This window comes from Dipodomys merriami, unplaced genomic scaffold (assembly GCF_024711535.1).
Source record: "Dipodomys merriami isolate MVZ:Mamm:240054 unplaced genomic scaffold, mDipMer1.0.p SCAF_2, whole genome shotgun sequence".
NCBI classification, from domain to species: domain Eukaryota; kingdom Metazoa; phylum Chordata; class Mammalia; order Rodentia; family Heteromyidae; genus Dipodomys; species Dipodomys merriami.
Genome location: NW_027203381.1, coordinates 71,018,199 through 71,030,801, shown reverse-complemented (window position 1 = coordinate 71,030,801; position 12,603 = coordinate 71,018,199). Strand labels below are relative to the sequence as shown.

The 12,603-nt window shown below is 39.4% G+C and overlaps 1 protein-coding gene across 16 annotated transcripts in view; it reads left to right on the top strand.

Moving 5' to 3' along the window:
- Kalrn (kalirin RhoGEF kinase) overlaps nucleotides 1-12,603 on the top strand; it is a 611,632-nt gene that overhangs the window by 384,227 nt on the left and 214,802 nt on the right. For 12 of the 16 annotated variants that reach the window (XM_070030026.1, XM_070030022.1, XM_070030020.1 and 9 more), the window contains exons 17-19: nucleotides 4,522-4,740; nucleotides 8,974-9,123; nucleotides 11,462-11,576. In XM_070030026.1, coding sequence (XP_069886127.1) covers nucleotides 4,522-4,740; nucleotides 8,974-9,123; nucleotides 11,462-11,576 — 484 coding nt within the window. The remainder of the gene's footprint in view (nucleotides 1-4,521; nucleotides 4,741-8,973; nucleotides 9,124-11,461; nucleotides 11,577-12,603) is intronic. The other 4 variants (XM_070030027.1, XM_070030024.1, XM_070030025.1 and 1 more) reach the window with 1 other exon arrangement.

Here is a 12,603-nt window from a genome sequence, read left to right as displayed (position 1 = left end):
CTTCACTGAAGGTCAGATTTTTCACCTGCAGTAGCTTTGTTTCAGGAAACCTCCCAGAGCCATTCAGAATGGAGGGCCATACATAACATGTAGAAGAGGCATAGCTTTATCAAGCAAAGTAGAGTATTATTTTTTAATGTCCCAAGATACAGCTGGTATGTTTCCAGAAACTGTGAACTCCATAGACGAAAGCTCAATTTTGAAATCCACTCTTATTTGAAATCTTCTTATGTGGTTTAAACATAAGTTTATGCCAAGAAAGCTAGAAGTGGGTGGTAAATTTGATTGATTCAGTTCTATTTTCTTCTGCATACCCCCTACTACATATTAATGTCCTCAATAATACATGTCTTAAAGATATAACACTCAATATGATTAGACAATAGGGAGTAGAAATAAATGCAAAAATAATAACTCAAGCTTAGCAAGCAAAGATTATGCCATGTGGATAAGGGTTTATCATTTAAGAAATTAAAGAGGGAAGGATACCTCAACACTATTAAATAATAATGAGTTTCAGAGTAAAGAAGAGAATTTATTACATGGCTTAATTATAGTAAAATCAAGGCTGCTCCTTAGATCTAAAATAAGACATCATAGCAGTTTGATGATGACAGTTATATACTGGTTTTAAATACTGAGGAAGGCCAGATAATTATCATAATCACTGACATTTCTTTGGTAAACCTGACTGAGAAATACTATGAATACCATTCTAGTCCTATATATAAAATTATGCAGTGTGATTAGTGGAAAGAATGTAGATTTAGGAAGAGGTCAAACCTGTCTTACTCCTGGTTTCATCACTTTCTTAGTTGCATATTTTGGGGTAAGTCATTTTACCAGCTGAGCCTCAGTTTCTTAACCTCTGAAATGAGAATAATAGCATCCATTTAGTGTGGGGAGAACTCAAAATATATACATAATCATAGTGCCCAGCACATAGCATTCCCTGCATAAATGGCAACTATTTAAATGATTTTCTAAACTGTCCTTGCCCTGAGAGTTTCATCCTCTAAGTAAAAAGAATAGGCTAAGCTTTGGGTGACTAACTTAGGAGTTCATAAAAGGATAGTTTTTTATGAGTCTCAAGCTGTCCTCTTTGAGGAAGGGTGACTTGAAACAAGTATCAAAGCAAAGCTAGGACACAGATATGAGGAGCTGAAGGCATCTACTAAAGGCAGGAAGAAGGAATTAGCAAAGGGAAAAATATGTGGTGTATTGTCACAGGAGTTTTGGAAGGAAGTGTAGTTTATATTACAGAAGTAGTTGGGGGTCATATTGTAAGGGGCTTCTAATGACACCCTCTGAAGTTTGGACTGTATAGCAATGAGGGGACTAGTGAGGATTTTGAACTGAGAGGAGTGATACTTGTCACAAAATTGAATATTTATTAAAGCTATGAAGGATAAATTACTTAATGCAATTGGTTTCTATTATATGCAATTAAATGACGCTATCAGAAATGTAAAGGGTAAGATGGGAACTGGTAGCTCACACTTGTAATCCCAGTTCCTACAAGTAGGAGATTAGGAGTTTAGTGGTGAAGATCAGCTGGCTAAAAGAAGTTTATAGCTTGGCATGATGACACATGCTTGTCATCCTAACTATGTGGGAAGCTGAGATAAGGCAGATCACAATTCCAGGCTTGCTCTGGCAGAAAAGTCTGTGTGATTCCCTCTCCATGGGAAGAAGCTGTATATAGTGGTGCATACCTGTCATCCCAACTATGATGGGAAGCAAAGGATAGAATGGTCATAGCCCAGGTGTACACCTAGTCAGGAAGTGAAACCCTATCTTAAAAATGATCAGTGCAGCTGGGCACGGTGGTTCAAGCCTGTAATCTTATTTACTTGGGAGGCAGAAATGAGGGGATCATAAGTAGGAGGTAGAAATAAGGACAGCCTGGGAATAAAAATTCACAAGCTTCCATCTCAATCATGTAGCTGGGTGCAGTGGCATATACCTATCTAGCAACATGGAGAAGCACAGAAAGAGGATCATAGCCCAGGCAATAAACATAAAATGAAATTCCACCTCAAAAATAACCAAAGAAAACATGGTTGGAGGTATAGAATTAAGTGGTAGAGCACCTACCTTGCAAATTCAAGTCATAAAATTCAATCACCAGTACTGTCAAGAAATAAAAATAAATAGTGTAAAGAAGGATGGAGGAGAAGTGGCGCTGTGGCTCAAGCGGAAGAACGCTCACCTTGAGCTGAAGAGCACAGGGACAGTGCCCAAGCCCAGAGTTCAAGCCCCATGACCAACAAAAAAGAGGGATGGAGGCATGGCTCAACAGCAGAGCATCTGCTAATCAAGCATAAGACTCTGAGTTCAAACCCCAGTACCTTCAAAGAGAGGAAAAAGAAAGGAAAGAAGAAGGAAGGGAGGGAGGGAAGGTGGGAGAGAAAGAGGGTGGATAACTGTGGGTGGGGGAAGATAGCTTGGACATGGTAGAGCATATGCTTGGCATGCTCTCTGCTCTGCATCACCAACAACAAAAAAGAAAGCAAGGAAAGGGGGGAGGAAATGATAAAAGAAGGAAAGACGCAAAGAATGGATTTGACAGGTTGTAAATGGAAGCCAAGAAAAACAGCCAAGTCTCTTCCACCACAATCTATGTATGATGTGGTGAGGGCTGAGCTAGGCTGGGCTGGGGGAGTGGGAATCAACAGCCAAGAATGATGTCAAGTTGCAATTCCAGTTAGGAAGGAGAAAGAATGGAGGAAGCAGCAGGTGACCTAGAGAACTGGAAAGGACTTTCTACTTCAGATATTGACGAGGTGGTGGACTGTGAAAGCCATTCCCACCCAGGGGCAAGGGTCCCTCCACTCTCTAGGAAGAGATATTCTGCTGAAACTGCCTTTACAGCAAGTGGACTTGAGCTAGAGAACTAGACTGACTGGGTGAGAGCTGCTCACCAGAGTGAGGTGTGCAGGCAGCTTCCTAGCATCTGAAGACAAAGATGAAAATAAGAAGAGCTAAGACTGAGGAGTCATGTGTAAGGAGGAGACAACAGAAACCAGAGAAACAGACAATAGCTCTACTGAAGGAAACAAAATCAAGGGTTGATTTTGCTATCTCTACGTGTAGTAGGAAACAGAAAATAGTGCTGGTAAACCAGGGAAAGAAAACCAGGGATTTGTAGTGCCTCTACCCCTTAGTTTACTTTTCCTAGCTGCTTTAAAGCAGATTAAAAGTGCAATGCTGATGTATTCCTTAGGATAGAGATTGGCAGTAGGAAGTGTCTGAGCTGCAAGAGGAGGTTGTGCTGGTAGAACTACTGCAGATTTAGGAGAGAGTGAGGTAAAGCCAACAGGTGTTGATAGGCTGGGAAAGATATGAAGGAAAATGACATGACTACAATGCTTCATGAGAAATGTACTCATTATCTTGCCCATGTAATTGTAACCCCTCTGTACGGTATTTTCACAATAAAATAAAAGAAAGAAAATGACATGAGTCTATGAGGAGAGACTGGGAGTAGGCATAGGTAAAGTTTGGAGGTTATTCTCAGATCCAAGAAGTGCCAAATGCCTCAGCCCTTCAGCACAGCCTGCTACTGTCCGAGAAGGTCAGAAATTGATTCTGGAGTTAAGAAATTGATTCTGGGCTTTAAGCTGTCCTCCTCCACTGCCTGCTGAGCTATGCTTTCCAAAAATACAAAGGCCAAATTTGTACCACAGCATTTTGCTGGAAGGATCCCAAGCAGTTGAAGTTACAATGCTATTAGCTCTTGCAGGTCAGGAAGGTTCTGACATCTTCGTAGGAATCATTCACATCATGGCTCTATCTTAGGAAAGCATTTTGGCTGTCTACCTGCCACCAGCCTGGTCTGCCCACTGTGAACTCAGTGAATACAAAGCATATTTAGATCAAATCAGAAAGCATTACAAAAATCAGATGTCTGTCCTAGGTATGCATATGTCCTACAAGTACATGTGAATAGAGGGAGTATCTGTTGAACTGAATCACCTGTGCATTCTTGTTCCTCTGGTAGGAAACTAATGGAGGCTGTGTGAGGTACTCTTCAGCTTTATTAACCCAGCAAATTTATTCCTTCTACTGGAATCCTTTTCAAATGATTATCAGTGTTTAAAATGGTTACATTGGTTGTTTGTGTTTAATATACATGTTCACTTGACCTACAAAATGGGATAGTAGTAGTTACCTCCTTTGATTAGATTTGAAAAGAACATTTAATATGTCAATCAGAAATGAGATTTACAATTTTGGATCTCTGTCTCAGAAACCAAAATATTTTTAAAATCCAGCTGATGCAAATAGAAAGACTGGGGCTAAGAGTTAAAGTTCTAAGAGTTAGTGGATGAAAATGTATGCTATTCTTTTTAAAATATGCTTTTGAAACAATAATGTATTAATCATCATGACACAATGGATCAGTCATTTAAAGCTCTTTAACTTTTCTGCATCTTTCCACTCACGCCTCACTCCACCCCCTCCCATACCACACCTGGGTTGTTCCCATGGACCTCTCTCTCCTCCCCTCGTGCCCAGTCCCTCTTTCATGCCACTTCCTTGCAGAAGACGCACCAGAGTGCCCTGCAGGTACAGCAGAAAGCTGAGGCTCTGCTCCAGGCTGGCCACTATGACGCTGATGCCATTCGGGAATGCGCCGAGAAGGTGGCCCTCCACTGGCAGCAGCTCATGCTAAAGATGGAAGACCGGCTGAAACTGGTCAATGCCTCTGTGGCATTCTACAAAACTTCTGAACAGGTGAGGGACAGGGCTGTGGGGCATGTGGGGCTGATGTTAAGCAGTACAACTCCCATAAGGAGCCAGGCTTCTCAGTACTACCCTTTGAGAACGAAAGAATGATTTCCTGAAACACCACAGTTGACTTCCTTGTCATCTTTTGCATTGTAGTAGTGAGCATGTGATTTGTTGTCTATCAGAGCTATGTAGCGTGTTTGAAGCATAAATTTTCTTATATGTTGGATGCTAAATGTAAGCAATCTATCAGTCAGCTATGGCTATAATAATGCTATATAACAAACTGCCCCCAAAAACTTGGTAGTTGGAAGAAAACAGCTTTTTTTTTTTTTTTGCTTAAGTATCTGGAATTCAGCTGAATTCAGGTAAGCTTGATAAATCGTTTCCTAGTTCACCTTGTGAACAGATGTGTTTCTGTGTCTCCTGTCCTGGACCCACAACTACAAAGGGGTATGTTTATTGTTCAAAACAGAAGAGGTATGTTTGTTGTTCAAAACATAAGTACAAGAGCCTAACATCTATTGTTGGTATTGAGGGTTTTCCAACTCTTTGCTTCTGTTACATTCTCTAACATTCCATTGGCCAAAACAATCCCATAGTCAAACAAATATCAGTGAGATAATGCCTTCTAGGAGGCTAAGAAAGGACAATAATATGACCTACCACAACTAGATATTTATGCTCTGCTGGAAAAACATGGTTCTTCATCTGTGGAGCTCCCAGTCTTATGGAGGAAACACAGTCCTCTGTCATTGAGAAACTAGGAACCTCATTGGTGAGAGGGTGCAGCTGTGGGGGGAAAGGCGGGTGTGTACAATAGAGACAAGAAAGTACAGCCACATTACCATTATAGTTGTACACTAATACACAAATGACCCAAGAAAATTTTTCTCAGCTTCTTTCCTCAAGGCTGGAACTATTCCAGTTGAGCCAGCCCTTCACTTGCAGTTTTTTCAAGTTAATTGGAGATAAGAGTCTCATGAACTTTTCTGCTTGGGTTGGCTTTGAAGCAGGATCCTCAGCTCTCAGCCTCCTGAGTAGCTAAGATTACAAGCGTGAGCCAGCAGCACTAGATCCAAGAAGATTCTCTTAAATGATTAGGATACAGTCTTGGAATTATTTTCATGAAATAAAAAATGTAAAGCAGGAACTATTTTATTCAGTGTAAAATACTTTTCTCATTTGATTTATTCCCCAATAGAAATAGGTAAGAGGGGCTAGGAAGGTGGCTCAGTGGTAGAGTGCTTGCCTTGCATGCATGAGGCCCTGGGTTCAATTCCTCAGCACCACATAAGCAAAAAAGGAAAAAGCCGGAAGTGGCACTGTGGCTGAAGTGGTAGAGCGCTAAGCCTTGAGCTGAAGAGCTGAGGGACAGCGCCCAGGCCCAGAGTTCAGGCCCCATAACCGGACCCCCCCCCAAAAAAAAAAAAGAAAAGAAAGAAATAGATAAGAGAACTCAGAGCTATGGGAAAGTCTGCTTCAGAGAAAATAAAACACATCCATTCCAGCAATAGCCAGTCCCTATACTTCTCAGTCCTTTGTGTTGTTTCAGCAAGATGATGTCTTTGTTGAGTGCAAACTAAGATGATAAAGAGCTTCCACAGTTGATCTATAAGGCCAACACACTCCCAACCAAGTCCTCTGAGGGTGTTTTTCTTTTAGAAATTAATACACTTATTTTAAGATTTATATGATAAAAAAATGTAGAAAGCAAACCTTGGAATTGCCAGAACAATAAGGAAAAGGAAGAAGGAAGTTTGAGGGTTTATATTACCTTATTTAAAGACTTGCTCTAAAATCACTGTGATGAAGACAGAATGATATTGGAGTAATAGTCACAATGGAAGGAAATCAGGTTATAAAAGAATACCCACATATACACATTCAGTTGATATTTGGCAAAGCAACTCAATGAATGAAGGAAAATCTTTTCAACAATGGTATATGTATATGGAAAAAGATAATATCTAATCATACACAAATTTCCATGCTTCAAAATAATGAAGATAGAATACAGGATTAATAGTCAGAAATTTGACCCTGAAATGACCTTGTCAAAGAATTTTTTTACCTCTCTGAGTTTCTGCTCCCTTACCAATTAAATCATTAATGCTTACTAATTTTTTTACTAATTATTTTTGGGGGTCCGGTCATGGGACCTGAACTCTGGGCCTGGGTGCTGTCCCTCAGCTCTTCAGCTCAAGACTAGCACTTTACCACTTGAGCTACAGGGCCACTTCTGGCTTTTTTCTTTTTGCTTATGTGGTGCTGAGGAATCGATCCCAGGGCCTCAGGCATGCAAGGCAAGCACTCTACCACTGAGCCACCTTCCCAGCCTCTTTTACTAATTTTTATAACTCCAAAATAGATTGATTCTAACTCTAATCATATAATACAACAAATCTCAACTAGTCTTGTTTCTGGATACTTGTAATTTGTCAGGCATTTTTTCCTTAGTTTTTATTAATAATAATAATAATAATAATAATAATTTTATTTTGGCTGGCCCTGGAGCTTGAATTCGAGGCCTGGGTGCTGCCCCTGAGCCTCTTTGTGTTCAAGGCTGGCACTCTACCACTTAGACCACAACTACCACTTCTGGCTTTTTCTTATCTCTTATTAGGGACAAAAGTCTTACAGACTTTTCTGCCCAACTTTTCTGCTTCAAAATACAATCCTCAGATCTCAGCTTCCTGAGTAGCAAGGATTTCAGGTATGAGACCAGGTTTTTTTTTTTGAGACCAGGTTTTCCTGTGTAGCCCAGATTGACCTTAAATTTATATAATATATATATAATCTGTTTTATCTGAAGACATGAGTCTGCACATATCTTTTCACATCTTACTTAAAGAGAGCAAGGGTTAGACAAATCACCTGGAGATCTCATGTAGATCATGAAGGTTCTCTGCCTGAGACTTTCAGCTCATTTCATAGCTCAGTGAATGTCCTAGCCAAAGATACATCCTTTATTTTAAAAAAAAATTGACTATTTCAGAGGAAGTGAAAGATAATTATAGCTCTTCTCCCCTATTGCTGTATTCAGCCAAGTAATCAAAGACTGTTCAAAGAAAATACAGAAATTTAATTTTTTTATTTTTTGTTTTGTTTTTCTTTGATTTTAGCAATGTGGATATTGGGTATTGCACATGCTAGACAAGTGCTCTACTGGGTGTCTACTTTCTGTATCTTCACCTGCAGCCTAATTCTAGTCTGCCTTGAGTTTTCCACTGTAAGACTTTAACTGATTTTCCTCTGGAAACCCCTTTCAAATGCTCTGCTCTCCTCTGAGGTCATTTGTAAGGTCATTCAGCATGGCCTCTCCTCATTTTTTTAGAACTTGAAAAGCTCCTTAGCTGTCTTTTAGGCTACTCAAATGTATTATTCCCCAGAAGTAAATGTTCATTTTGAAATAGATGGCCTAGAGATATTACTATTTTATGTCAGGGCTTCAGAACATCTCCTCTCAGGAAGGAGGAAGTTGATTTTTGCTCTTGGGCCACAAATCAGAGGCAACTTCCTCCTTTACCTCTAGTTTGAGGCTCCTTACTGCAGGACAAGTACAGTATCTGCCTCAAATCCACTTGTTATTCTATATAATTCATGGCCATCATACAATTACAAAAATATACTACATATAAAACACTTTGAAAGTTGGGTGCTGGTGGCTCACACCTGTACTCCTACTTGGGAGGCTGAGATCTGAGGATCACTGTCCAAAGCCAGCCCAAGCAAAGAAAGTCAGAGAGACTCTTATCTCCAATTAACCACCAGAAAATTGGAAGTGGTGTTGTGGCTCAAGTGGTAGAGTGCTAGCCTTGAGCTGAAGAGCTCAGGAAAAGCGCCCAGTATCAGAGCTCAAGCCCATGACCAACAAACAACAACTAAAACAAAAACAAAAAACTTTGAAGCTCCCTAAATGTCTTCCTTGTTTTCTTGTTCTCTGTACTATTTCTTGTGATGTCATCAACCCCCATAGTTCAGTCTTCAGCCAACAGCTTTAAGAAGATAATTCCAGAATCTAAATCCAATCACATTCTGTCTCCTGAGCCAAAGATATAGGTTTATCACTGTCTCCTGGACTTCTCTTAGCTGTTATAGGAGTGTGCCACTCACTCAAAATCTACTGACTAGCTTCTCATGAAAAATGTCACTATGTAGGGTCTTGTGGGTGAAAGTCTACAGAGAATACTTGCTGACCATTTTATTTACTGAGTCTTTTCCTCCATGATTCATTAGGTGTGCAGTGTCCTGGAGAGTTTAGAACAAGAATATCGGAGAGATGAGGACTGGTGTGGTGGGCGAGATAAACTGGGGCCAGCAGCAGAGATCGACCACGTCATTCCACTCATCAGCAAACACTTGGAACAGAAGGAAGCCTTTCTTAAGGTCAGAGCACATTGTCATACAAAGTCTCAGCCTCTAGCCTTGTTTTTGCGTTACATGCTTATTGCTTCATATGGACTTCCCATGCCTCTTATCTAGAGAGAGAGAAAGGTTGGAGAGATAACATTGAAAGTTCATAAGTCTATACTTCAAAAAGTTGTTTCTCTCTTGGCACTTTTGACACCATCAGCAACTAGGATGCACCATTACTGCTGCCATATTCAAACATCCTGATATTCTATGGATGTTGTTACATGCTTTTATTAAGTTTTATTTCCTTTATAAATTTGCTTTTCATAAATTCTTTTGTGGTATTAGGAATCAAATCCAAGGCCTCATGTACAGTAAGCTAATACTCTACTATTGAGCCCTAAAATTATTTATTGGTTGGAAGATATAAGCCTGGATATTAAACATTATTATAATAAATCTTTAATAAATAGATGAAGCAAACTTTTAGATAAAAATAATAATAAAACAGTAAATTTAGACATTATTTGTCAGTCTAGCAATTATCAATGGCCAATAAAGGTAAGTGATAATTATATGGTGTTTGTTTTCTTATCTTAAAGTAGAAATACCTTTCCTAGGTTATTTAGCCTCTGAGGGGAGAAGTCCATTCCAGCTCTGCAGTGGGATAGGAAGTCCTCCTGAGTGTCTCTAATATATTCTTTTATCCTCTCAATGCAATCTTGTTCAGACTGATCTGAAAGTTCCATGCTCCCTCACATTTCTGACTTTGACATTCAACTTTCCCTCAGGTTTCTGAAAGGCAAAGAGGATTTTTATACCCTGACATGTTACCAAGATATAAAATTCAATTTTATACAATTCTGTTCTTAACTATCTCTTCTTTTAGGTAGAGATTTTCTACTTTTGACTACTCCTTTTCTTTTTCTTTTAAGATGCTCCAAAACCCTATCCTCCTTTCAGCTATCTGGTCTGTACCTGTTGTTGGTCAGAACCTTTAACAATCAGCTCTTGTTAGTACAAATAGAAATTCTCCCATACAGGGCTTATGGTAATTTCAAATTTTTTCCCTATTACAAAACAATGTTTAAGACAAAACAGAAAAAGCCAAGGACTTTATGTAGAGTTGTAAAGATATTCCTTTATAAAACTAAATGCTTTTTTTGTAACAAGAGGAAGAGGAGACAAGAAGGAGGAAAAAACTGCTCAGAATAGTGTGTTCCAAATGGTCCTAAAGCACTCAAGGGAAACTCCCCATCCCTGTAGTAATTCTAAGCCCCACAGACACTGTGGAGTTCTCTGTCCACATTACTTGATCCATTTCACCTTCCTTGGCTCTCAACCACCACCAAGCTGTCAAATGCATGAGCTTCAGTGCCCATGCGCCACCAGCAGGCTGCTACCAGTATCCCAGCAGCCTCTGTTGCTATTTTTAATGTACTCATAAAATTATATAGCTTTTTAAATTAATTTTATGATAAATGATCATTTTCATTATATAATTTGTGAGATCCAAGCTAAGTGTAAGAACTTTTTGAAAATTGACAATTTGGTCTAATGATAATTTAAATATAGAAACTATGAATTAAAAATAGTATATTAGTATTAAAATTAGTATTACTTTTACAATTGGGGAAAAATATATTTGGAGAAATCTTGTCAGTGGAATGTTCTTGTCAGTGGGCCTAGATTCTAGACTTGAGTTACTTCTTGCCTACCACCCTATCTGGATTGCAGTTTTACTCATCAGTACAATCAGGAGAATGTGACCTGTCTCCTGTGTCTCCTGTCACTCATAGAAGCACTGAGAGTTCAGGTGTGGCATAATGGAACCTATTCTTTCATGCAGATTGGTATTCCCCCTAAAGAAAGTGTGTATTCTTGTTACTTACATAAGGAGGACTTGATGGGCAGACAAATGAGTTTGAAGATCTTGGAATTTCCATTTACCCAAGTCCAAATCACATTTATTGTTAAACTGGGCTTATGTTCCCTGGACTTGTATTAACGGTCACATAAAAGACATTCTGGTGGAAGAGAAAGCCCATCTGGGGGTGAACACTAGTAAAACCAAGTCAGTATATACATAGAAAAAAGGATTTATCTGATTTCTTATTTATATGTGAAATTGAAAAGGAATAGGCACAAGGTAACTCTTGGTAAAAGAAAAGTTCAGACTATGAGCTTCCTAAATTGGAACTGGAGTATCCATGATCCAGAAGTGAGCTCCAGAGCTCTGCCCCCTCAGTTTCCTCCAGTATCCTATCACCATCAAATCCTCAAGCCTCTCAAGAAGTAGATGAAGAGTATTCCTTCTTGGGATTCCACACAACTACTGAGGATTGGGATCTCATACCTTTGTCTTTCTCAGGCCTGCACCCTGGCACGGCGGAATGCTGAAGTGTTTCTCAAGTACATCCACAGGAACAATGTCAGCATGCCCAGTGTCGCCAGCCATACTCGGGGACCTGAACAGCAAGTAAAAGGTCAGAGACATGCCAGACCACATTCATTTCAGCAGTACAGAAACTTTCTCAACAATAAGCTTTGTGTCTAGTCTTCATGCAATCTCAAATTATCTGATACTTCTCCTTAGAGAAGACAAAGTCTGATGGGATGATATGGGAAGTGGTGATTCATTGTCAAGTTTTATTTTGTTTTGATTTGACTTTTTTATGCCTGTCTTGGGGGCTTGAACTCAGGGCCTGGGAACTGTCCTGAACGTTTTGCTCAAGGCTAGCACTCTACTGCTTGAGCAAAAGCTTCATTTTTGACTTTTTGGTGGTTAATTGGAGATGAGTCTCATGGACTTGCCTGCCTGGGCTGGCTTTGAACCATGATCCTACTGAAGGATTATGAGTACAAGCCATCATAGCATGGCTTCATGGTTAGTTTTCAACATGCAAAAAGAATTCCCTAGGCCTGCACTGGACTTGTACAGTTTTCCGTAATAATAAAGATGTCCTGCATTTTCAGTCTTCAGTGTAATAGCCATTAGTCACATATAGTAATGGAGCACTTGAATTGTGACTATTGTACCTGAAGAAGTAAATTTTTATGCTTAGTTAATATTAAGGTTTTAATTATCTTTAAGTAGTTGTACCTAATTGCACAGTGCACATAGTGTCACCCTTTGCATAATTCTCCTCATCTCTTCCATCCCTTCAAGTTATTAGTTCCATTTTCACATTTACATTAATTAGGATACAAATCTCTACATGTGACTCATGACTATAATATTGAATAGCATAGGACTAGGGTAACTTATAACCTGGGAGCAACTCCATCTAACCCTGAAGTTGTCAATTATTGCTTAAGATATTAAAACCTTAGTTTTTTTATTTAAAATAAAAGGGATATCTTATCTCTTGCTACTCAAAGTGTGTTCCCCAGACCAGCAGCATTGACATCACTTGGAAGTTTGTATAAAACCAGAATCTCAGGTCCCACCAGACTTTAAACAACCTGTATCCCCTTCCACTAGCCAATTTGTGTGCAAGGATAATTCTAGAC